The sequence below is a fragment of the Chrysemys picta genome, chromosome 6, assembly GCF_011386835.1.
Source record: "Chrysemys picta bellii isolate R12L10 chromosome 6, ASM1138683v2, whole genome shotgun sequence".
NCBI lineage: Eukaryota > Metazoa > Chordata > Testudines > Emydidae > Chrysemys > Chrysemys picta.
This window is the reverse complement of record NC_088796.1, coordinates 13,044,431-13,071,352: the sequence shown is the minus strand read 5'-3', so window position 1 is coordinate 13,071,352 and position 26,922 is coordinate 13,044,431. Positions and strand designations below refer to the sequence as shown.

General features: G+C 44.3%; 1 protein-coding gene across 2 annotated transcripts in view; it reads left to right on the top strand.

Annotated features, from left to right (window-relative positions):
* Positions 1–26,922, top strand: part of LOXHD1 (lipoxygenase homology PLAT domains 1) — a 297,140-nt gene that overhangs the window by 240,039 nt on the left and 30,179 nt on the right. For both annotated transcript variants that reach the window (XM_065549964.1, XM_008166053.4), the window contains exons 41-43: positions 3,194–3,311; positions 13,935–14,112; positions 24,092–24,277. In XM_065549964.1, coding sequence (XP_065406036.1) covers positions 3,194–3,311; positions 13,935–14,112; positions 24,092–24,277 — 482 coding nt within the window. The remainder of the gene's footprint in view (positions 1–3,193; positions 3,312–13,934; positions 14,113–24,091; positions 24,278–26,922) is intronic.

The window sequence follows — 26,922 nt, the reverse complement described above, 5'->3', positions numbered from 1 at the left end:
ATGTGCAACCCCGGGGGGACCGTTGTTTTTCTTGTTTAAGAAACAAAACCAGTCCCATGTCAGCTGAAAATGCCTATGAGGGATGGGAAGAGACTCCCAGTCACTGGAGAGGAGTCCTTCAAGATAGCTCTAGATATCCCAAACTCCCCCAGTTGACTGAATAAGCCGAGAAATAACTTACATTATTGTAACTACTGAGGGAGGCTCACAGAGCTTCTATGACTAATTTTAAAGAGACCTTTCCACCACATACTACATTGTGTGCCGTGAGTCACCACAGAGGCCTATCTTCAGGACAGGGCCCCTCAAAACATAGTGAAAAGCAACTGACGCAGCTGGCTGTACAATGGCTCTCAAGGAATAACAGCTAATGTGTGCAATATATAAAGCAGCTTTGCCCACACTGTAGCTCTGCCACAAGATGTCACAGACCAGGGCATGGGTAGTCAAGCCTACTGCTTGGAGCAGCCACTGTCCAGCCTAGCGCTAGAGTCAAGATCCAGGAGCCAGAGCTGAGGGTCAGGAACCAGGAGTCAGAAACCGAGTAGGGCTGGAGTGGACTGGAGCAGGGTAGGAGCAAGGCAGGAACAGGACTGGAGCAAGGCTGAGAACAAGGCAGGTACAGGAGCGATTGACGCTGTGGGCATACACATTGAGCATCCCCTGGCTGAGTGCTACTAGTGGTCTTCAGAGCAGTCCTGGCAATGCCACTCCAGCAATAGGACCATCTAGCTGATTAGGGGTGTCAACTGCTGTTAGCTAGCTGCTCCAGGCCCAACTGCAGGCCCTCATTCCAGACCCAAGATTGCTGTAACCTGCCTATTACTTGCATTGCCATGGCTGTCCTTAACACCCTCAGCAAAAGGGAACTTTACACAAGGTGCACATTGCCTGTTTACTTGTAATTCCTGTTGTCTCTCAGTCCAGCAATTCACAACACAAACTTCCATTGATTCAAGTCCCATACGGAAACATCCGTAGTCATCACACAACTGGACAGAGAGGGAGGGAGGAGAAGGCACTGAATACAAGATTGTTAAAAGAGACAAGATTGTTCATATTTATTGGGGCCATCCAGTACCAGCTCATTGACAGGAGCTCGCCACCTTACAAAGAAACAACTCTCTAACCTGTCACAGATTTAAGGCGATTTTAGTTACATTACTGTTTATTGCCAAGACTTCTAGGCAATAGAAATATTTATAGGTAGAGGCATGGATAGGAAAACTTAATGAAATCCGGCAGACAAATGGTTCAGTGTTCTGAAGAAGACATTTTGCTAAATACTTTATCTCCTCCAGTATTATCACCCCCAGTTTTTATTCAGATTTACAATTCTTATGTTCATGCTCATATAAATTAGGGATAGGAAAGACCTATTAGGTCCTCCAGTCCATCTCCTTAGGGTGATTGTTTCCCTACAGCGTAATGAGTTCTTGTGAGTAATGGGTTGGATATGAAACCTACAAATTCTGAACAGGATATTGACTGATGACAGCAGGTTGAAAGAACGGGATGATGGGAGACTGCTTAGACTAGAGTTATTTAGCCTGGAAAGGACAGAAGTGTGATGGGGCATAAAGCTTTACGAACAACGGTGTCCATAATGAAAAGTGATGGTTTACTCCTTTTCATTTTGTCTTATAAAGTTAGAAACTGGAGAATCAATCCACATCAGGCATGAAAGGAAATATTATTTTGCAGTGTATCGTGAACCTTGGAACTCACTACCAGAGAAAGGCACTGAGGCAAAGAACATAGCACACGTTTTCAAAAGGGTGAGGGTGAGGTAAATTTAATCATTAATAATTAGAAATGGACCTGAGTCCAAACCCCACACCTGATGCCTCTGTAAGTCTGGGGAAGTTAAAGTCTGGATGAAAATTTTGCAGCGCATGCCAAAACTATTGGTAGCATCTGCAGCTATGCAGGCTGAGATGATGGCTCAGGGATAATCAGATTTATTCTATAGGGTGTAATCTGACCAGAGGTTGAAAAGAAATTTCCCCCTCATATCACAGAGTTGCACAGCTGGTAGCAGGTACAGCCCACTGCCAGAAATGGGGTACCATTACTATCGATTATCTAGGCTGTAGTAGTGCCCACAGTGTACAAAGCTGTGTCCAAACACATGCCCTGGTCCCTAAAAAAGCTCACCGTCAGAACTTTTAAATGCTGGACAAAGGGGAAGACCATACAACACATAAGTAGAGGAGCCAGAGTGGTGGCTGGTCGTTCCACTGGTGTTTGGGGGGATAGTTTATGACCTATCTCCAACTGCCATGCTAGCTAGTGATTAGTAGTTGGCTATTTTCTTGTAGGTCTACAGCAATTCTGCCAGCCTGTGTGGGATATTACAGGGTGGGCCTCCCTGGGGGATGCATTGGCTGTAGAGAGCCTGCAATAACACATGCTTCGCACTATAGGCGAACAGTGGCCCCTCTTGATTCAAAGGCTAAACTCCTGCTGACTTCAATGGGGCCAGGATTTCTCACTGTAAGCATAGATCCTAAGCAGCTGGGGAACTAGACATACACTTAACCAATGTACTACGTCATTCAAGATGCACATTCCAGCCCATTAGTTGGCCCTTTTTTCCCCTGTTGCTCCTCAGCAGCAAAGGCCAATGTTCCCTATACCCTCTTCTCCCTGTAATGCAACAGCATGACAGAATACAACCGATGGCTTGAGGCCGAGTTCCCAAACGCTAGCCTGCCCCAGGTGTAACAGGAGATGGCCTCAATCTGCAAACTTCAATTCCAGAGTCAATCTCTCAAAAAGTTTGGGAATATGTAGATGGGGTTTGTAGTTTTGTCCCGTCTTTACTAGTAACACGGTTTGCATGTACACCATGTAAACGTAGTTATATCTGTGTTACAACCAGGGTAATGAGCCAGGCTGTAGATTAGCTTGGGCAACCTACAGCGGGGTTTGGATTGTCTTAATTCTCAGGGGAAAAGAATTCCTGTCCAAACTGGGCAGGGGAAGCTTGCCAGAACCATGCTAGCATGCAATAACCAGAGTGGAAAACTTAAGTCCAAAACAGTGCACATAGAACGGGTGGTTTACAATCATTTTTACTGAGGTTGCTGGTTTGGTTTGAGCTGTAGTATGCACAGCGCATGGTGAATGCATCAGCACAGGAAACCAAGCCAGATAATACAAAACCTGCGTGACCTTTTAATTTCTCCAGATTTGAGAGAGGTCAGGAGGACACTTTTATCATGGAGATTGCAGATATTGCACCACTCAGGAAGATGAGGATCCGGACTGATGGAAAGGGGACACGCCCAGACTGGTTCCTGGAAAAGGTAACGTGGTTATTTCCTGCAGTACACAAATCTGAACTCTGTTGTGTCGAGGCCCGAGCCCTAGTGGGGGGAGAACAGAAAGGGACCAAGCTGTGAGTAGGAACAGTTGCCTTTCTCATTCACACCATAACTAACATTCTTGTAGTGTTTCTTTCCTTTCCATTTCTGAATTCTTGTCCCGGCAGAATCTGAGACCAGGAGGTTGCGGGGTGCGGGAGGGAAACAAATGCAAGGTATAACTTTACCCAAATGGCCTCTCTGCTGTTAAACATCTGTCTTCCTCACTAGGAAAGAACGCTGGCTCAGTGCCAGTGCACCTGCAATATGTTATGGACTGTATGATGTAGTGAGAGCTTCTAGAAAAACGGAGCTGCTCTGTCTGTATTGAAGAAATTATCATTCACTAGCAAGTGTTGGTAAATAGCACCAGCTGAGTTGGGTGGTACATTATAAAAAGACACTTCTGGGCAACTGTAAATCCTGTAAAAGTGGAATGCATCTCCCTCCCCCCATGCCATTTTTTTTTCTTTTTTCATATGGCAACTATGGATTATTGCTAATGCACGTGCATGATCTGTGGATCCAGCAGATCTATATGAACTGTGCTAATGTTCACTCATCAAAATGAGTAAAATAGAGTATCCTGTTTGTAGGCCCTACAGTAATAGTTACTCTTGCTATATTTTCTCAGTAATGAATCATGGTTTAAACATGGGCGGCTGTAGGAAGCGTCTTTCCATTCCTACTACACACACACGGGAATCAGGCGCCAGGCAGGAGCACTGGGAAGAGGGATCAATAAGCAGATGGGACAGCACTGCATTGGGGTTTTCAAATATGGGATGTAGCAAAGGCCATCACCATATGTATCACTGACAGCAGATACTTAGGGGGGCACATGCTGCTTCTTCCACAGTTATGTGTCAGCAGCCCCCCATCAACACCCTCTCTCCCCCCCATTCCCAGCGTCACCAGCCGCCCCACCGATCAGCACCCCCCCTCCCTCTCCACACCTCCCAATCAGCTGTTTCGTGGCGTGCAGGAGACTCTGGGGGTGGGGGGGGGAGGAGTGAGGGCATGGCAGGCTCAGGGGAGGGGGCGGGAAGGGGTGGAGTGTCTGGCTTTCTTGTCAGTTTCACAGCTGCAGACACTCTTGGCGGTCTTCTCAATTTCGGAGCTCCGTGCTGCAGCTGTGAAATTGGCAAGAAAGCCGGGCAACTAGAGCCAGCTGCCCCCGGCTCCCCGCCAGGCTGCGCCCACCCGGCTCTCCACTCCCAGGCAGCTGGCCCCAGCTCCCAGCGGGGAGGTGAGAAGCCCGGATGGCTGGCCCCAGCTCCCAGCGGGGAGGTGAGAAGCCCAGATGGCTGGCCCCAGCTCTCAGCGGGGAGGTGAGAAGCCTGGATGGCTGGCCCCAGCTCTCAGCGGGGAGGTGAGAAGTCTGGATGGCTGGCCCCTGCTCCCAGTTGGGAATGGGGAGGTCGGAAGCCTGGGTTACTGGCCCCCACTCCCAGCTGGGAGTGGGGAGCTGAGCATAGCTGAGAGCCCTGGCTCTCAGCCCCCCACACTGCCCCTCTTCAGTCAGTGGAAGCGCTCCTGGTGAGGACACGCACCACCAACAGAAGGAGGGTAGTGTGGACATCAGCCACCACAGTTGGTCAACCTAACATAGGTTGTCTTAAGTCTGTAGTGTGGATGTGCCCTGAGACGCCAGGGAATTTACTATTCTTCTTCTTCTTCTGTCCTAATTTCCTTGTGGTATATTTGTAGCCCAATGGTCATTGTTTCAGGACACAGGAAAGTTGCTCTACATTTGAACCCAAATTCAGGTTGTAACAGTTTTTATTGCAGGGTCATTTCTGTTACTCTGAGTGAGCCTCATTTGTCAGTTGGCAGATTCAGTAAGGGCAGAGTTCTTACCCTCTCGCTACGCTTTCCCCAAAGCATGTCAAGCTCAAATATTCTAAAGTTTTTCTTTCATTCTTTAAGGGGAAGAGAGTGATTGGTGACATTTTCAATGAGACTTAGATTTCTAAGGTTACGTTTCTAAGAGCCGTAGGTTTCTAAGGGCCAGATTTCCAAAGGTATTTAGGCACCTCAAGATGCAGATAGCTGCCTAATGAGATATTCAAAAGTGCCTAGGCAGGTGAGGTGCCTAACTCCCAATTAAATTAATACTCCTTCGTTACTAATGGATTGGAAAGTACTTCAATTTCCTCATGTGATACAAGTACATCAACCTGCTTCTTTCCAAATACAGAACAGAAATATTTATTGAACATTTCTACGTTTTCAACATCATTATTAACAAGTTTTCCATCTTCATTTAGTAATGGTCCTATATTTTTGTTAGGGTTTCTTTTGTTCCTAATATACTTTAAAAAAAATCCTCCTTTTTATTTTCCTTTGCCCTACTAGCCATGGATTTTTTCCATGATGACTTTAGCTTCCCTTATCAATTTTCTGCACATAGTAACTTATAATTTATATTGATTGCTATCTACTCCACCCCCCATTTTTTCCATTTGTTATGTATTGGGAATTTTTTTTCTAATTGCTGCCTTCACCACTTAACAAGGATGGGCTTTTACCCAAAGTTGTCCTCTTTCTTGACTGTAGAATTGTGGCTTTTTAGCTGTCTAATATCCTCCTCTTAAACAACTCCCAATTTTCATTCACATTTTTCTGTCTAAAATTTCCTCCCAATCAATTTTGTTCATCTTCCTCAGTTTGAGGAAATTAACCCTTTTGAAGAACTGCTGCATGGAACTGTCTTCTTTTGGCCCACATTAGACATAATTAGGTCATGATCACTGGTCCCTAGGCAACCACCCACTGGGGTGATTAATTCATCTTTATCCACATTAGCAAGGTCCGAAATAGAGTCATCTTATGTTGGCTGCATTTTGTGTTAGAAAATTACCAGCTATAATTTTAGAAACACTAAGATGTTTTACTACTGGCTGCATGAGACCTACAACATATTTTCAAATTGAGGATGCGAAAACATAATTTTTATTTCCACTCACATTACAGAGAGGTGCTTAAGGAGTAATGCATACTGTTCGTTAGTTTGATTCGGTGGTCTGTAACAGACCCCCACCAGTACCCTCTCCTGGGTTTGTTAGTTAGAGCATTGATTTTGCATTCAAGTCCCAGTGGTTCTGAGATATCAATAACTATAAAAAAGTTAATGGTATCTGTAATGTAAGGTGCCATCTCTTTCATCCACTCTATCCTTCCTAATCAGGTTGTAACAATGTAATGATTTGAACATTCTAATAAAGTGTCCCATAAGGTTTCAGTAATACCAATGATATCATATTTCTTCTCAGTGAGCATTTCCAATTCTAATTGTTTATTGCCCAGTCTCCTAGCATCGGTATGTAAGCAATTGAAATTTTCCTTCTCTTTACATTCTTTGTCACATTGGTTCAATTTGTTCATTACAGGCTGAGTTTGTACAACATTCACCTCCTTACCATCCTCCCCTCGGATTGTTAATTTAACAATGGCTGCTCCAACTAAGAAGTCCCTTGCTGAATTCTCTGTCCACTCTTCTTAATATGGAGTCACCAATGATGATTGCTTGTCTTCTTAGGACAGCTGAAGAATCTCTCTTGGTAGCTGATTGCTTCATACCATATCACAAGAAGGTCCATCGAGTATGTCTCCTGTAGCATTCTGTTCCATTCTTCTAGAGATAAATTCATTGATAGTTGGCTCACTGAGCTGACTCTAGCTGGACTGAATGCCACCTGTTTCTCTTTCCTCCCTCTTGGTCTTAAATTGCCTGTCTTCTTCTTTGGTTTATACTCTCTCCAATGGAAAACCCTCCCCATGTGGAATCTGTGGCAATAATTTCTGAATCTGGTTGTCCAAAAAGACTTTGTTTTCTCAGACACTAAACAGTGTTGATACTTGTGCTTCCAGACTATGTATCTCGTCCTCCAGTATGGCCACCAGCTTGCATTTCATGCACCAGAAATCTTGACTGTCTTCCAGCAGAAAGGAAAACATAGCACATCCAAAGCAAAACACAGCAGTTGTTCTCTCGCCATTCAGATTCCACTACCTGGCATAGAACCATACCTAAAACAGAAGGAACCACACTTCCTATTCCAATTCCCTCCAAAACTCCCTTGGTTACTGCTCCTGTTCGCCTCCTTAAATGTTCACTTGGCAACTGACTTATATATTAAGACTTGCTGCTTAGCTTTACCCCATCAGAGACTTCGAACACCAGATCTGATCAAAGAATCCCAGCCACATGGTCCTCATGGAGATGCAACAAATAGACCTCTCCTGGCCTGACCTGTTCACCTGGTAACCACCAGCCACACAGCCTCACAGGGTATGTCTTACACAAGCATTAAAAAACCCCGCTGCTGGCCCTGGCCAGCTGAGTCGGGCTTAGGGTGTCCAGACAGCAAGTGTGAAAAATCAGGACAGAGGGTGGGGGGTAATAAGAGCCTATATAAGAAAAAGACCCCAAAATCGGGACTGTCCCTATAAAATGGGGACATCTGGCCATCCTACTTGGGCTTATGGAGCTCGGGCTCCAGGGCTGAAAAATCGCTGTGTAGACATTCGGACTGGGGCTGGAGCCTGAGCTGTGGGACCCTGCCAGGGTGCAGGGTTCCAGAATTCGGGCTCCTTCCCAAGCCTGAATGTCTACACAGCGATTTTTAGTTCCACAGCCCGAACCCTGTGAGCCGTAGTCAGCTGATCTCAGCCAGCCACCGTCACGCCCCGGGTATTTTATCCCTGTGTAGACATACCCACGGAGACAGACAAACAACTAATGCACCAAATTCTTTTGAAATGCTTTTGAAAATGGGGTTTAGGGTCCTAAGCCATGTGGGCGTGTGTAAAAATCTTGCCCTCATCTCCTTTTTAGTACACAAATACAGGAGAGGGGAAAGAAGCTGAGAAAGCTGAACTTCTCTGTTAGCTATAGTGCAATTTTTGGAACATTCTTTATTGATTCTTTTTTCCTGAGGTAAAAGTACAACATGACATTCTCAACAAGTGAACCAGGACAGGAGTGATCCATAAAACAGGAGGAGGGAGCCATTGTGTGTCCTGATTTGTATTCCGAATTGGAAAATGTATGTAGCTTGGTGTGACATGAAAACTGATCTGAACCATTTCTCAGCAATGCATATTAAAACCACATCATGAAATACATGTGGGGATATTGCTAAAATCTCAGACAGATGGTTCACAGTTAGTGCTAACTAGCATGGTGAAATGAGAAGCTAGATTAAGCTATCAACCCCATAATTAACCATTTGTTGCTCTATTTAGCCATAGGACATTCTCAGTTTTCTTGTTCTGTTGAAATAACAATAAACGTTCTTTTTCATTCTCTTTGGTCTTTTTGTAAACAGTTCGCTGATCATAATTTATGCCGCTTTTAGTTTACTAGAAATAGAAGTGTATAAACACCAATTAAAATGCTTCAAAGATGTACATAGCTAAACCTCTCAATTTACCAGCAGAAAAGATATTTTTCTTCATAATTCTTTTTCTCTATTTGAGATACGTTGCAACCCCCCATTCAGAAGCTCAGTGGGGTAAATAACCGGATACTTAAGATCCAAACTGCATTAAAAATGCAAACGGATTTAAAAGTAAGACTTAAAATATTTAAAAATGGATTTTAAATTATGACTTCAAATATGAATGGGATCAAGATCTTGATGCATAGCATGTTGAGCAGTAGCCATCATTGTTCATTGTTATTTATAGATCCCCAGATATTAACATGCCATTTTACAAACTTAGTCCCCAGTTCTGCAAAAAGATCCCTATGTGCGCACACAACAGTTTGCAGCACTGGGGCTATACAGTAAGGGGTTGAAAGCTCTGAAGAGCTTAGGGAAAAATTCAAAACTTGCACCTGATTTGGGGTGATGCAATTTTGAGACACTTAAGGCCTGATTTTTCAGAATGTTGGGCACCTATATCACCAACGGGAATTGTGGGTGCTCAGCACTTCAGGAGATCAGGCCCTGGGTGGCTGAAGTCAGAAGACCCAACATTCAAAGCACTCAAAATTAGAGGCCACTTTTTACAACTCTCCTGCTGTTGTTGGGTTCTGGGCCACATGGCAGCTCCACCTAGTGCCTCAATGGTTATACATATCCCCTACTGATGAGTCCCCTCCAAGGATCCTGCTAGCGAAGGTAAAGCATCCCAATGGCTCTGGGAGGTGAGGTAGAGGGTTGGGAAGTAATGGGAGGAGATGAGGATTTGCTGAGTGAGAGAATGGGAAACTGTTCGGGTTAGGGTTAAAAATCTGGACATTTGATTCATTGGGGGTTGTACAATCCATGCCCCGTCTGCTATGAAGCTGCCTTAATAAAGCACTCCTTGCATTGCCCAATACCTACAAACCATCCTGAAAGCAACCATCTGAGTTGACATTGTTTGGTTAGAATTTTCCTTTATATTATAAAAATTCCGCGAGAGTTTGAGACCGTTCATTCAAAGCAGAGCCCGCAAGTGTTCTCCCTTTGCAATGAAGAGGGGGTTATTCTCTTTCCTTTTTCAGTGTCCTAATGAGAACAATCACAGAATCAGAACCTCGTTATGGATTCTTCTACACGTGTGCTGGGCACTTTAAAGTATAAGCACAAGGGCAATTACCCCAGCGTTGGTTTGTGTACATTGGGGAGTCTGCAGGCCCCCCGGGGGAAGCTGTTCAGGCTGCTCTCTTCTGGGAGATGTGGGGAGAGGTAAATTGAAATGACTGAGTTACCAAACCTCTCCATTACAGTACTCAGAGCAAAATAAAATTGCAAAATTGCTTGGGTGCAGATTAAGGCTCCTGCCAGTGATGGTATTCACCTAACTACACAGCAGACTACTGGGGCTGTATTTATACACACTATTCCTGAAACACCTTTTTTTTTTAAAGTGAAGGATTGTCACAGGGTGTGCCTGCCCTATAACACCCCCTGCTGGCCAATAATGGCATTGCAGGCGCTCCCTGCTCCATTGACTCCTCTGAGGTGGGTCCTCTCAGCTTTCCTCACACAGGCTGGAGTTGGCAGCAGTTCTTTTGCTCCCCTTGGACTCCACCTTCTGAACTCCCTTTAAGTCTCTCTGCTCTGGAATAGAGCGTTCCTCAAGGAACCCATTTTGAAGCACTTGGAGGAGAGGAAGGTGATCAGGAACAGTCAACATGGATTCACCAAGGGCAAGTCATGCCTGACCAACCTGATTGCCTTCTATGATGAGACAACTGGCTCTGTGGATATGGGGAAAGCGGTGGATGTGATATACCTTAACTTTAGCAAAGCTTTTGTTATAGTCTCCCACAGTATCCTTTCCAGCAAGTTAAAAAAGCATGGATTGGATGAATGGACTATAAGGTGGATAGAAAGCTGGCTAGATCGTCAGGCTCAACAGGTAGTGATCAACAGCTCGATGTCTAGTTGGCACGCAGTATCAAGCGGAGTGCCCCAGGGGTCGGTCCTGGGGCTGGTTTTGTTCAACATCTTCATTAATGATCTGGCTGATGGGATGGATTGCACCCTCAGCAAATTTGCAGATGACACTAAGCTGAGGGGAGAGATAGATACACTGGAGGGCAGGGATAGGGTCCAGAGTGACCTAGATAAATTGAAGGATTGGGCCAAAAGAAATCTGATGAGGTTCGATAAGGACTAGTGCAGAGTCCTGCACTTAGGACAGAAGAATCCCATACACCGGTAAAGGCTGAGGACCAACTGGCTAAGTAGCAGAAAAGGACCTGGGGATTACAGTGGACGAGAAGCTGGATATGAGTCAGCAGTGTGCCCTTGTTGCCAAGAAGACTAACAGCATATTGGGCTGCATGATAGGAGCATTGCCAGCAGATCTAGGGAAGTGATTATTCCCCTTTATTCAGCACAGGTGAGGCCACACCTGGAGTATTGCGTCCATTTTTGGGCCTCCCACTACAGAAGGGATGTGGACAAATGGGAGAGCATCCAGCGGAGGGCAACAAAAATGATTAGGGGGCTGGAGCACATGACTTATGAGGAGAGGCTGAGGGAACTGGGCTTATTTAGTTTGCATAAGAGAAGAGTGAGGGGGGATTTGATAATAGCCTTCAACTACCTGAAGGAGGGCTCCAAAGAGGATGGAGCTTGGCTGTTCTCAATGGTACCAGATGACAGAACAAGGAGTAATGGTCTCAAGTTCTAGTGGGGGAGGTCTAGATTGGATATTAGGAAAAACTTTTTCACTAGGAGCGTGGTGAAGCACTGGAATGGGTTATCTAGGGAGATGGTGGAATCTCCATCCTTAGAGGTTTTTAAGGCCCGGCTTGACAAAGCCCTGGCTGGGATGATTTAGTTGGTATTGGTCCTTCTTTGAGCACGGGGTTGGACTAGATGACCTCTTGAGGTCTCTTCCAACCCTAATCTTCTATGATTTTATGATTGTCTGTCAAGCTTCTTCCCCTCTCACAAGCTCAGCTACGCTGGGTTACCTTCAGGGCCGGCTCCAGGGTTTTGGCCGCCCCAAGCAGCCAAACAAACAAACAAACAAACAAAAAAAGCCGCGATCGTGATCTGCAGCGGCAATTCGGCGGGAGGTCCTTCGCTCCGAGCAGGAGTGAGGGACCGTCCGCCGAATTGCCGCTGAACAGCTGGACGTGCCGCCCCTCTCCGAAGTGGTCGCCCCAAGCACCTGCTTGGTAAGCTGGTGCCTGGAGCCGGCCCTGGTTACCTTTCCATCTTCCCTGCTCTGGGTAGAGCCCAGACTCCCAGGCTACTTCCTTGGAGTCCTTTCAGAGCCTTCCACAAGAGCCCAGACTTGTGGCTCCTCCCACAAACTGATTTTTCTTAGTCCTTGTTTGAGACCCAGGAGTTTCAGGCTGTCTCCTGACCCTGCGGCAGCTAATTAGGGCACGGGGGCAGGGGAGGGGCTGACTAGCTAGCTCCAGGTCTCCTGATCCTTAAAGGAGAAGGCCACCCTCTTATAGAGATACTGACGTTCCCGTCAAAATCCTAATAGGGTCAACTATCACTTATTAATATATTTAGATGTACAAACATTTAAATATTCACATCAGAGCCTTAAGGGGCTGTGCTGAAAAATAGTTGAAACACAATCCATTGCCCCACTGGCGTTGGCAAGCCAGCAGCCAATGCTCTCAACAAAAAGAACAGAGAACAAACAAAAAGAGCCCCACCTCAATGCTAGGATCCTAACCCTTCTGATCCAAATGCAATGAAAATAACATTGGGCTCAACCCATGGGCACTGAGGCCTAGCTCCTTAAAGGTACTTAGCCTCCTAACTGCCATTGAAATGAATGGAAGCTTCAAGAGGAGAAATTGAGGGAGCTCCCCAACATCAGACTAGCCCACATCAGGGTGGGTAGAGCATGCTCCTGCGAGGTGGGAGACTCCTGTTCAAATCCATTCTCCCCCTCAGGCAGAGGGTCGCATTGAACTGCGGTCTCCCCCACCCCAGGTGAGTCTTCTAACCATTGTGCAAAAAATTATTAGGTGGGTGACACTACCACTTCCTTGTCTGCACATCTTGTGTGGAGGGAGGCAGGTGCCTAAATCATGCTCACAAGGAATGACTTTAGCGGCCATACTCCAGGAGAGGGATTGCTAGCAGCGATCGGTGACTCCTTCCAGCATGGACTTAGGCACCTATTCCCATGAGAGGGCTGGGGCTTCAGAAAGACCCCTCTCATCAGCATCTCCCATTCATTAGCTTAGGCAGCTCTCTGCCTACCATGCTGACTTTTGTGGATTGCAGTCTAAAGTGCTTACCTCTCCCCAGTCATTGTATAGGGGAGCCTAGACACCTAACTCAGGCTTCAGGGATTGCAGTGTTGTGCTGTGATTTTTCTAGGTGCCCAAAAGTTAGGCATTGCAATGCTTTGCATCACAATGCCGGAGTCCCTTTGTGAATCCAGGCCTGGCTGTTCCCCACCAAGTATTTTCCTGTAAGTTTTTGTCAGGATATGATGCAACTCACAATGGTGCCAGAATGTATGTGTGGGGCACGGGATCACGAGTCCTGGGAACAGGGTTTGGTTGCGTCTTACATTGAAGATAAATTATTGCATGAGTTTCTGTTTCAATTGACATTTGCTTTTTTTTTTTTAAATCTCTCTAGTTTGGCAACACTGCCATATGCCGATCAAGCAGCACCATGCCAACCTCCTCTTGCGGGGGCTCATGCAGCCGCTTAGCACTTCCTGATGCGCTGCTTCACTTCTGTGTTCTTTCTGCTTCTGCCAGTTAGTCATATAAACTGTTGTTTGCCTTGCCCCCCTCCAAAGTAAGCCGTAGATTTTTGTTTGGTGTCCTCTGGAATACCTCTCCAATTCTTCCGTTGCCTTTCCATCATACGAAGGTCCAGCCTTGTGGAGAGGATTAGCTCAAGAACAGCACACAGTACTTCTCCCATCCCACTGGAACCATCATGAGACCAGTAAAAGTTGCTCAAAAGGAGCTGGTGACCTGAATACGTGTGTGTTAGACTCAGTGCTGGTCTGTGGCCAGAGTTCTACCAAACATGCTATCCGCTCTCAACTGCACAGTGCTACTTCTAAGCCTTATCTCTGCCCTTATTTTAACCGTGGCTGAAATTTCCTTCGTTTCCCCAGATCATCATGAAGAACCTGTCGAATCAAGAAGTGACCACGTTTACATACAGCGAATGGTTGTCCAAGCTCAGAAATGCTAAGGGAGCTCTTGTGTGCGAGATGCCTGCAGTGATAAATGAAGAGCAGATGATGGAGAATACCACATATACTGTTCAGGTTAAAACCAGTGATATTGGAGGTAGGGTCATTTTGTCAATTTCTGGTTTTCTAGCACCAGGCTCAAATTTTACCTACAGATACAATCTCATATTTCAGTGGAAATTATGCTATTTCTGAGGGCAGAATTTGGTCCTACAGTCCTGGAACCTTGAAATTTCTGGAGGATAAGAGTGTCTTTATTACAGAAACTCAACATTATGCAGTGGAGAACAGGAAATCTGCTACAGAGCAAATATAATTTTAAGCCTCTAGGTCTGTATTTGACTAAATTAAATTAAATTAAATTATTTTTTAATTTAAAAATAATGCAGCTGCTTCCCCTTAAAGAATCAATAGAGAACAATTGCTAGACACATTGCTACTGTCACTGGTCCTTTCTTGATCAGGTCCTGCTGTTGTGTACAGCAGAAGGTTGTTCTTGTGGTTAAGACTCAGGGATCTGGGTTCAATTCCTTGACCTGCTACAGGTTTCCTGTGTGACTTGGGTAATTCCCTTAACTGCTTGGTGCCGTGGTGTATTTCTCTGTGAAATGGGGCTGACGATATTCACGCCTTTGTAACGTGCTTTGAGATCCTTGCAGGGATGGTCTAAGTATACCTAGTTCTGCCTCAGTGCAGGGGACTGGACTAGATGACCTCTTGAGGTCCCTTCTAGCCCTAAAATTCTCGGATTCTATGAAAGTGCAAAGTATGTAAAGAGCATGAAAAGCCAGCCCCAGGGTAAGACCCAGACTGTGGAACTTTGGAAAAGTTCAGTTAATGACAGAAGAAAGTTGCAGAGCTTCAAATATCTCAATAAAATGGGCTTGCAATGCCATTAGCTGGGATCACTGCCTATTTCCATGGGATCCTCTCTCCAACTCCTCTGTGCATCTTACACTCATTTTACACAATCGCTGAATGCCAAATCAGTGCAAGATCCACTTTAGATACACTCTGTGAATCTTACACTCATTTTACACAATCGCTGAATGCCAAATCAGTGCAAGATCCACTTTAGATACACTCTGTGAATCTTACACTCATTTTACACAATCGCTAAATGCCAAATCAGTGCAAGATACACTTTATCACGTACACACTCTTTCTGACTGGCTTATCCCTGCTCTGGATCTTCCAACATTGCTCAGTCTTCAGCTCTCTTTTATTTCCCCCTTTCTAGCATTGAATTTACACCATGTGAAGGATTTGTGTTTAGAATATAAAGATCGCCCCTGACGAGGTGTCTTAGTGACATTGCTGCCTTGCTGCCCACTGCATGCCTTAAAAACATGTAGAGAGACAAGGTGGGTGAGGTCTATCTTGTATGAAAAGGATCTCTGGGTATCTTGAAAAATGTGTGTCTGTCCAACAGAAGTTGGTCCAGTAAAAGATATTACCTCATCCACCTTGTCTCTCTAATATCCTGGGACCAACAGGGCTGCAAAACATTAAAAACATGTCATGGAGTACTAAAAACAAGAGAGAGAGTATGAGGATGTGTTTGTGTGCCTGACCTTCCATCTGGTATAAACAGTATGAGCATAGTGTCAACTTTTTCTGCAATTCAGCCCTGGCTCACAAAGGCAAGGGGCATAGAAATGAGAGCGGAATGGGAGATGACAGCAGCAGCAGACTCACCTCCTCTTCATGTTGAATGAAGGGTGATGGGTATTAATGATGAAACATTTTCTTTTATTATGATCCATGGCAGCTGGTGGGAGAGAACAGACGACAATGAGGATGAGTTTGGATCAAATTATACACTGGGCTGCATGATGCTGCGCTTTAGCCAACATATCTGGGAAGGGGTCAAGTTGTGAACCACGCACTTGTCAGGAAAAGCCCTTCTCTCTAGGTAATAAATTGCTTGTTCGGTATGTCGAGCATGATGCATCTGCCACTGTCATACCGATGTAAACCAGCAGTAACTCCACTGAACTCCACTGCTGTAAAGAAATGCAGAATCAGGCCCATTTATTTCTCATTATAGAGTTATTTTCTGCATCCATCTCCACAGCCTCTGGGTGCATTTGAGTAATTTAAACATTAACACAAACTCTGCTACCTACCGGGACACTGTAGAATTGTCCCACCTCCGGTCAGACAGCCCCTGTGCTGTTGAGGAGGATGAAAGGCCCAGGGAAGCAGAGCAGTCAACGGGAGCAGAGGGAAACCTTCCCATAGTTGGGACCCTCCTTCCAGATGGTGCTGGGGTTACCTCTCGCACTGAGGTTACCTTTCCAGGGAGGGAACTCCAGTTGCTAGGAAAAGGCAGGTGTTAGTAATGGGAGATTCGATCATTAGAAACGTAGATAGCTGGGTTTGTGATGACCGGGAGAACTGCGTGGTGACTTGCCTGCCTGGTGCGAAGGTTGCGGATCTCTCGAGGCATCTAGACAGACTTATGTGTAGTGCTGGGGAGGAGCCGGTGGTCGTGGTACATGTAGGTACCAATGACATAGGGAAGGGTAGGAGAGATGTCCTGGAGGCCAAATTTAGGCTGCTAGGGAAAAGACTGAAATCCAGGACCTCTATGGTGGCATTCTCAGAAATGCTCCCAGTTCCACGCGCAGGGCCAGGTAGGCAGGCAGAGCTTCAGAGTCTGCGTGGATGAGACGATGGTGTAGAGAGGAGGGGTTTATTTTCATTAGGAACTGGGGAAACTTTTGGGATGGGGGGAGCCTATACAGGAGAGATGGGCTCCACCTAAACCAAAGTGGAACCAGACTGCTGGCACTAAACATTACAAAGGTTGTAGAGAAGTTTTTAAACTAGGAGATGGGGGGAAAGCCAACTGCTGCAGAGGAGCATGTGGATCGGACAGAGACTTCTCTTAGGGGAGAGTCTAATGATAGAGAATCTCCAGGTTATAGTCAGGAGCAGAGAATGGAGGAGGATAATGTAAGGGCCAGATCAGATGATAAACATTCACATAAAAAAGAATCTAACACATCAGAAAAGGGCAGACAAATAAACAGTGACAAGTTTTTAAAGTGCTTGTACACAAATGCTAGAAGTCTAAATAACAAGATGGGTGAACTAGAGTGCCTCGTGATAAAGGAGGATATTGATATAATAGGCATCATAGAAACCTGGTGGACTGAGAGCAATCAATGGGACACAATCATTCTGGGGTACAAAATATATCGAAGGACAGAACAGGTTGTGCGGGGGGGGGGGGAGTGGCACTATATGTGAAAGAAAATGTAGAATCAAATGAAGTAAAAATCTTAAGTGAATCCACATATTCCATAGAATCTCTATGGATAGAAATTTCATGCTCTAATAAGAATATAACATTAGGGATCTATTATAGTCCACCTGACCAGGACAGTGATAGTGATGATGAAATGCTAAGGGAAATTAGAGAGGTTATCAAAATTAAGAACCCAATAATAGTGGGGGATTTCAATTATCCCCATATTGACTGGGAACATTTCACTTCAGGACGAAATGCAGAGATAAAATTTCTCGATACTTTAAATGACTGCTTCATGGAGCAGCTGGTATGGGAACCCACAAGGGGAGAGGCAACTCTAGATTTAGTCCTGAGTGAAACGCAGGAGCTGGTCCAAGAGGTAACTATAACAGGGCCGCTTGGAAATAGTGACCATAATACAATAGCATTCAACATCCCTGTGGTGGGAAGAACATCTCAACAGCCCAACACTGGGGTATTTAATTTCAAAAGGGGGAACTATGCAAAAATGAGGGGGTTAGTTAAACAGAAGTTAAAAAGTACAGTGACAAAAGTGAAATCCCTGCAAGCTGCATGGGCACTTTTTAAAGACACCATAATAGAGGACAAATTCAATGTATACCCCAAATTAAGAAACACAGTAAAAGAACTAAAAAAGAACCACCGTGGCTTAACAGCCATGTAAAAGAAGCAGTGAGAGATAAAAAGACTTCCTTTAAAAAATGGAAGTCAAATCCTAGTGAGGCAAATAGAAAGGAGCATAAACGCTGCCAAATTAAGTGCAAGAATATAATAAGAAAAGCCAAAGAGGAGTTTGAAGAACGGCTAGCCAAAAACTCCAAAGGTAATAACAAAATGTTTTTTAAGTACATCAGAAGCAGGAAGCCTGCTAAACAACCAGTGGGGCCCCTTGATGATCGAGATACAAAAGGAGTGCTTAAAGATGATAAAGTCATTGCGGAGAAACTAAATGGATTCTTTGCTTCAGTCTTCACGGCTGAGGATGTTAGGGAGATTCCCAAACCTGAGCTGGCTTTTGTAGGTGACAAATCTGAGGAACTGTCACGGATTGAAGTGTCATGAGAGGAGGTTTTGGAATTAATTGATAAACTTAACATTAACAAGTCACCGGGACCAGATGGCATTCACCCAAGAGTTCTGAAAGAACTCAAATGTGAAGTTGCGGAGCTATTAACTAAGGTTTGTAACCTGTCCTTTAAATCGGCTTCTGTACCCAATGACTGGAAGTTAGCTAATTTAATGCCAATATTTAAAAAGGGCTCTAGAGGTGATCCCGGCAATTACAGACCGGTAAGTCTAACGCCGGTACCGGGCAAATTAGTCGAAACAATAGTTAAGAATAAAATTGTCAGACACAGAAAAACATAAACTGTTGAGCAATAGTCAACATGGTTTCTGCAAAGGGAAATCGTGTCTTACTAATCTATTAGAGTTCTTTGAAGGGGTCAACAAACATGTGGACAAGGGGGATCCAGTGGACATAGTGTACTTAGATTTCCAGAAAGCCTTTGACAAGGTCCCTCACCAAAGGCTCTTATGTAAATTAAGTTGTCATGGGATAAAAGGGAAGGTCCTTTCATGGATTGAGAACTGGTTAAAAGACCGGGAACAAAGGGTAGGAATTAATGGTAAATTCTCAGAATGGAGAGGGGTAACTAGTGGTGTTCCCCAAGGGTCAGTGCTCGGACCAATCCTATTCAACTTATTTATAAATGATCTGGAGAAAGGGGTAAACAGTGAGGTGGCAAAGTTTGCAGATGATACTAAACTGCTCAAGATAGTTAAGACCAAAGCAGACTGTGATGAACTTCAAAAAGATTTCACAAAACTAAGTGATTGGGCAACAAAATGGCAAATGAAATTTAATGTGGATAAATGTAAAGTAATGCACATTGGAAAAAATAACCCCAACTATACATACAATATGATGGGGGCTAATTTAACTACAACAAGTCAGGAAAAAGATCTTGGAGTCATCGTGGATAGTTCTCTGAAGATGTCCGCGCAGTATGCAGAGGCAGTCAAAAAAGCAAACAGGATGTTAGGGATCATTAAAAAGGGGATAGAGAATAAGACTGAGAATATATTATTGCCCTTATATAAATTGATGGTACGCCCACATCTCGAATACTGCGTACAGATGTGGTCTCCTCATCTAAAAAAGATATACTGGCACTAGAAAAGGTTCAGAAAAGGGCAACTAAAATGATTAGAGGTTTGGAACGGGTCCCATATGAGGCGAGATTAAAGAGGCAGGACTCTTCAGCTTGGAAAAGAGGAGACTAAGGGGGGATATGATAGAGGTATATAAAATCATGAGTGATGTGGAGAAAGTGGATAAGGAAAAGTTATTTACTTATTCCCATAATACAAGAACTAGGGGTCACCAAATGAAATTAATAGGCAGCAGCTTTAAAACAAATACAAGGAAGTTCTTCTTCACGCAGCGCACAGTCAACTTGTGGAACTCCTTACCTGAGGAGGTTGTGAAGGCTAGGACTAGAACAGAGTTTAAAAGAGAACTGGATAAATTCATGGTGGTTAAGTCCATTAATGGCTATTAGCCAGGACGGGTAAGGAATGGTGTCCCTCGCCTCTGTTTGTCAAAGGATGGAGATGTATGGCAAGAGAGAGATCACTTGATCATTGCCTGTTAGGTTCACTCCCTCTGGGGCACCTGGCATTGGCCACTGTCGGTAGACAGGATACTGGGCTAGATGGACCTTCGGTCTGACCCGGTACGGCCGTTCTTATGTTCTTATTCTTCCACCCCTCCTGCAAGTGAGGGTCCTCTATTGCAAATGACCTGACTCCAGTCTTCCAAAGATCAGATCTAGGGGCTGTCAGAAGTGCTTCAGATGTTAGCTATCAGCATGAAGGTAGATAGGATGAGAAAAGGTCTCTAAAGCAGCCAGGTCCCAGGTTATATTCCTTAAAACCAACACCTTGAATTGCTCCCTAAAGCAGATAGGAAACCAATACAGTGCATGAATGCAGGAATAATAGGTTTACAAAGGCCTGTTCTAAGATCCTTAGAATCCTGATACAGTAATACACTCTCTGGATGCTAGTCCAGCCTAAGATAAGTGACCCTTTAAGAAGATGTGGGTGATTTTATGATGTCAGGGCCCTATCTTGAGACATCCTTTTTTGAAAATCCTGGCATGTCTATTTTGGGTTAAATGTACCCTAAGTCCTGCTTTGGGCACCTAGATAAGTGGCTTGGTTTTTGAAAGAGCTGGTCTCCCAGTAGATGGGATAGAAACTTGAGACAACTTCAGCTGGACTATCAGAGGTGCAGAGTACTCACAACTTCAGATGAAGTTTAGTGAGGGGTATATTTGGGTCCCCAGATATGAAGGTACTCAAAATTTAAAGACATTTTTGAACATTTGTCCTTAAGAGACTTGTCCAAGGTAATGGTGGGTCCATCTGATTCAATGGTGCAGTACTATGCAGTGAGTGTAGGCAATTTTTACTTGAGAACGTTGGAAAGGGAGTTTAGGGAAGGGAATCAGCAGCGAAGGAAGGAAAGAAACATGGTGAGAGCTGTTCCTTTTTAGTGACTCAGGTTTAAACTATTTAATTCAAGATATGACAGAGACATAGCTGGAAATAGAACCCAGATCTCTTGATGCTCAAAACCATCCTCTCTCCTTAGTGATCTTGATTTAAGTCCTCTTTCTATATTTTATTTGTAGCCATCAAATATGTGGCACTGCAAAAATAAAAATCCTGAACTAATAATTATATTGCGCTATCTCCAGAACTCATTAATGAATATAGTTGGCCTAAGAGGCAGGTAAATATTAATATCTCTACTATGATACGATCCGTTATTGTTGTTGTAAGCTCTGCTACAGTTTACAGGTTTCAGAGTAGCAGCCGTGTTAGTCTGTATCCGCAAAAAGAAGAACAGGAGTACTTGTGGCACCTTAGAGACTAACAAATTTATTAGAGCATAAGCTTTCGTGGACTACAGCCCACTTCTTCGGATCCGAAGAAGTGGGCTGTAGTCCACAAAAGCTTATGCTCTAATAAATTTGTTAGTCTCTAAGGTGCCACAAGTACTCCTGTTCTTCTTTCTACAGTTTACAGTTCACCAAATATGAGGTGATGGGTGCAGTCCGTTTCTAAGTGTCTGATCCAAAGCCCAGTTCAGTTCAAGGGAAAACTCCCACTGACTTCAGTGGACTTTGGACTAGGCCCAAGACTGGTAAACCAGTACAGCTCCTCAAAGAGTAAAGGACCCACTCTGGCTTCTGCCACCAGGAGCATGACAGCTACCTCATCACACTGACTTGACCTCTTTGTTTTGTTTGTCAGTTACATGTCAAATTTGCTGCAGTTCCTAAGTGTGTGTCTGTCTGTTTCAAGGAACCAAAAAAAGTCAGCTAGGTGAAATAGCCATTGATTCAGCCATTTCTGTTCTTTTCTTTCCCATCTCGTACTAATTGCTTGTGAGGTTACTGTCACGGCATGAGGCCTTCATAAGCTGCTTCCTGCCAAGAAGGTTTTGCTAAAAGCCAGTCGGTTCTGTGCTTTTTTGAGACCTTGCATTAATTGGGAGCCTGCCTCTTATAAGAAAGTAGACTATTCTGCTTTGTTCATCACCTCAGCAAGCTTTAGGGCCATGAAAGGTACTGCTGACTGAACTGCATGAATCCCTGGTGCTTTCCTTCCTTCCTTAAATTTTTCTCAGGGAACTGCTGAAAATTAGTCCCGATTTAACACAAGCAAAATGTCATGTAGGTGTGAGACATTTATTTGACTGTCCTCTGCATGCAAGTGAGTCACTTTTGCATTGGTTCTGTTTTTCTTTGTGTACAGATATATGTGGTTAATACAAATTTGGAAGAATGTATTATAAAGCATTGTCCTGCAGTGAAACTTATTTTGTCACGAGCTTCCCAGGTTCCTCACATTTTCCCCTTGGCGCTTGAGCAGAGCTGTACAAAAATCATTGTACAGCTGACGGGTTTGCAATATGCTTGTACAAGAATTGGCTTGAGGCCTCCAAAGTCTGAAAAATTGGGGCTTCTAGCAAAGGGTGGCAAAGGCTGAGTTTTTTGGTGAGCCAGGTTTGGGTTTGATCGTCCCTTTTTCAGTTGCCAGAATTAGAAGGCCCCTCAGGTCTGATGCAGCAATAAAAGTCCGGCCTCAGAAAAGCAAATTTGCTTCTGTGAACCAGTGCTTTGTTATGGAATTATAATGATGCCAGGCAAAATGCTCATAATTTCACCCATGCCCATGTGAAATTCCATACTGGGTATCAGATTGGTATAGTGTCCATCTTAGAAATGCTTCTGTGGTGGTGGGATGGGATGTAGGAAAGACACATAATAGGTGGGATTTTCAAGAGCACTCAGTGTTGGCCTAAAAATTCTCCCATTGAAGGAAGTGAGAGATGAATTAGACCAATGCTGAATGCTTCTGAAAATCTCACCCACTGTTTTTATGTTAGATAAGCACACATGTGCATAGACACCATGTGATACAGTAGAGGAGGAGGCGGCTAGAGGCAGCTAGGAGGAAGGTAAGGATGGTGGTGCAGCTGGGAGAGAGATTGGGGGCACTTGAATGAGATGTGCGGAGGGCATTGCGCTGAAGAATGGGGAAAGCAGATGAGCTAGAATTCTGGGAGAGACATCAAGATAGCAGTAGTTTGACCATGACTGTGGAACACTCCCTGTGCTGTTTGCTTAGTCCTGCACTCAAACCCCATGCTTGACAAAGGGAGGAAGGTAGCAGCAAGATGGGCAGTAGCTGGAGGTCCAGTCCGTAGAGCAGGACTAGCCTCTCTCCCATGTGGGAGCACTTTGAGGATCAGTTTGGGGCCACTACTTGCCAGGAGAGGGAAATGGCAAAGTGGGAAGGGGCCCTGGCAGGCCAAGAGAGGCCTGTGGTGTGAGGGGGAAGGTGTCCATGCCAGCTCACAAGCCCAACACAGAGCATTCCAACAGGTACTAGCTCCTTGACCACTAGTTTCTCCACGTCTTTGGGCATCCTACTCTTTAAGCAAAGATGATACAAATCTCTTACTGTAGGCTTCCCTGCCCTGCCTTTAAGAGCATCTGTGCTGGGCCCCAGTGCAGTGCTACTGCTGCCTGCCTCCTATGCAACTGTGTGTCCTCTGGCCTGTGGTGGTGCTTGAATGGCTCCCAATGCCCATGTTATTACACCATGCTATTTGGGAGATCCCAGGCTACCCTGTGAATTAGAACTGCACTGCTGAATGACAGGCAGTGGACATTGGCTGACACAACACGTTCTTACTGTATTACTCTGGCACAGTCACCAGGAATGTTAGGATGGAGCACTGGACTGGGACTCGGAAGACCTACATTCTGTTTCCAGTTCTGCTGGTGGGTGACCTTGGGCAAGTCACTTCATTTCACTGTCCCGTGCCTCAGTTTCCCCATCCATAAAATAGGGATAATGACAGTGCTCTCCTTTGTAGAGTGCTTTGAGATCTGTGGATGAAATGTGCTATGTAAGAGGTGGGTATATTATCAAAATTATTATGGCAACTTGTGTATAAGGACTTGCCACTCACACTAAATTTGTGGGGACAAGTTCAAAGTATTCACTTGTTACCTGCCTGCTGTGAAGCCTCTCTTTGCTGGTCCAGCAAAATCATACAAGAATCAACTCTATTCATCAGCTCTTCCCTAAGAGTGTTGCACATTAGAGCAAGAATCCCAGTCACTTTTAGCCTGCCGTTTCTGTACCCATTTTGGTTGGCTTCAGAGACATTGTAGCAGTTACTGTGTTGTGTTCTGCCATCTCCTTCCAGGAGCTGGGACTGATGCCAACGTGTCCTTGATTATGTTTGGGGAGAACGGAGACAGCGGGACTCTTGCTCTGAAGGAGTCTAACAAGTCTAACAAATTTGAAAGGAACCAGATGGATGTTTTCAATTTTGCCGACATGCTGAGCCTGGGAGACCTGTGTAAGGTGCGCGTCTGGCACGACAACAAAGGTAACTAGACTGACGTGAGTGGTTTGGTGGAGGGTGGGATGGGTAATGGTCTCGAGCTAGGAGAGGCAGCCTGGTCTAGTGGATTTGGCATGGACTCAGGAGTTCTAATCCCACCTCAGCCACTGACCCAATGCGTGAACTGTGGCAAGTCACTTCACCTCTTTGGGCCACTGTTTCCCCTGCCATTCTTTGTCGGGTTAGTCAGGCTCTCTTCAGGGAAAGGACTCTTTCTTACTATAAGTTGTACAGCACCTAGCACAATGGGGCCCCTCTGTCAGTGGGGGCTTATGAGTGCTACTGTCATACCAAGAATAACCTCTATAGCCATCTTTATATTCTTCAAAGTGCCAGACATCCGGCCTCTGCCATCCTAGCAACATGACTCGGTTAATGGAAAACTTTAGCAACATGACCTACCACATTCCAGCAATTTAACTCCATCAGTCTGACACTGACCAGCAACAGAGTAATGTAGCTTGGCGTAATGCACTGAGCTTTAGAAGCTAAAAACATTTACCATAAGGAACTGTGTCTATCTTTATTAAAATCACTATCTTATATGTAGAGTTTGCAGTGCTCTGCCTTTTACTGTTTGAAACCTTAAATGAAATAGGGAGCACAGCGCTCTGTGCAGCTATATTCATTAGAGAACGTATGCAGATGCCAAGTAGCATGTTAGCAAACTCTCCAAGAAGATATTACCATGGTTTATTGTGGCTACATCTTGTATCATGCCTAACAATTGAGTTTCTCATCTCAAAAGGAAGATCTTGCATTCACACTTGGTTTTCATTATAGCAATCCATGTAAATGAATCAAATGCTGAGTCTTATTTTATCTCTCCTTATGGACAATCTAAAGGAATGGGGAAGGTTGTGACCCACATGGAATTAATGTAAAATAATCCTTTTGGATCAGAATCTCAAACTGAAGGGTTGTTTGCCGTTAGCCTCCAAATATAAACGTGTTCTGAAACAGCAGAGTAAAAACATAGGAAATATGAATTTTCATTTAACTTGGCCTCCATTTCTGCTTGCAAGCATAACTTTGGATCCACAATTAGTTGCACCAACAACATAGGTCACTTAGGTGTGTGGTTTCTGTCTCTTCAAATTAGGGATTTAGATAAGTAACGGTCTAAACCAGTTCTCATTGAAGTCAGTAGAAACACGCCTATTGACTTCATTGGACCAGAATGGATCAATACTCAAGATTTCAGACACAATAAATTGTAGACATACAATTTGCCCACAGTTATTTGTATATACAATTTGCACCTGCAAATGTAGAAGCTCAAAATCTGAGCAGCATAACAAGCCAGGTTCAACTTTCATGGGCCTAATTCTGTGCTCACCCAAACTCTACTAAAGGCCAGTTCTGTATCTCTGATTGACCAAGCACTTAAATACTACAAAAGCGCTATAGAAACACATAATAGTGTTTTGGCTATGCAGAAAGTGCAGGCTCCACGTGATTTTTTTGTGCCATGTTTGAGAGCAGAGGCTGACCAACATAGACTTGCAAATCTGTTTTCAAAGAGGTTAGCAATTAAAAATATTACAAAGAGAATTTTTTCCTCAACAGAACTTTTATCTCCCCGATGATAAATCATGCTACCAAAATTATAACATATCCATCAGACGCAAAGCACATCTGAGAAAATAGCCAATGTTTATGTATATATTCATACACTGCGATCTCAAATTCTTCTTTCTTCTTATTCCCCCAGTGTATGTTTAAAACTGTATGTAATAGGATTTTTGCCAGATTTAGGAGCTGTAGTTTTGGGCTGTATGTAAACTATCTACCCAGGTTTTGTTCAATATAAATTTACTTGTTTTCCCCGCCCCCTTGTAAGAAAGAGAATTGTGCTTTAAATCAGAACACATGCCGTCTTCATTGCTCTTGTATTAGTCATGTAAGGAACACATCCTATCACTAGCTTTTAATAATGAACCATGACAGTTTGTTGGGTGAGTGGAGCATTTATTGCCACTGGCATCCGGGGCGATTGCTGGACTTTTTATGCATGTTCAGGCCTCTATTTTCTATTCAGTGGCCATGCCACTGGTTTGAAATTCCTGGCCTTGTGGTTTGGGGGGGGGGGGGTTATCAGATGCTTAGAGGCCTACAGGTTTTCAATAAAAATGCATTTATTTATACCATGATTATTGGTCATCTCATTGGAAATCATGCTCATTTATTTTTTTATTATTGTCGATGGCTGCTATACATTCTCCTTTCACACTGCTAACTAGCAGCTGGTCATTTTATTATCAATCCATCTCTCATTGGAGATTGCCAAGGAATTTGAACTACTCATGGTGTCCACTTTTAAAACTTCTTAATACTCATAGAATCATAGACTCGTAGGACTGGAAGGGACCTCAAGAGGTTTTCTAGTCCAGTCCCCTGAACTCAAGACAGGACTAAGAATTATAGACCATCCCTGACAGGTGTTTGTCTAACCTGCTCTTAAAAGTCTCCAATGATGGAGATTCCACAACCCCCCTAGGCAATTTATTCCAGTGCTTAACCACCCTGACAGTTAGGAATTTTTTCCCAATGTCCAACCTAACCTGCTATTCTCAGAGGTTAAGGAGAACAATTTTTTGCCCTCCTCCTTGTAACAACCTGTTATGTAC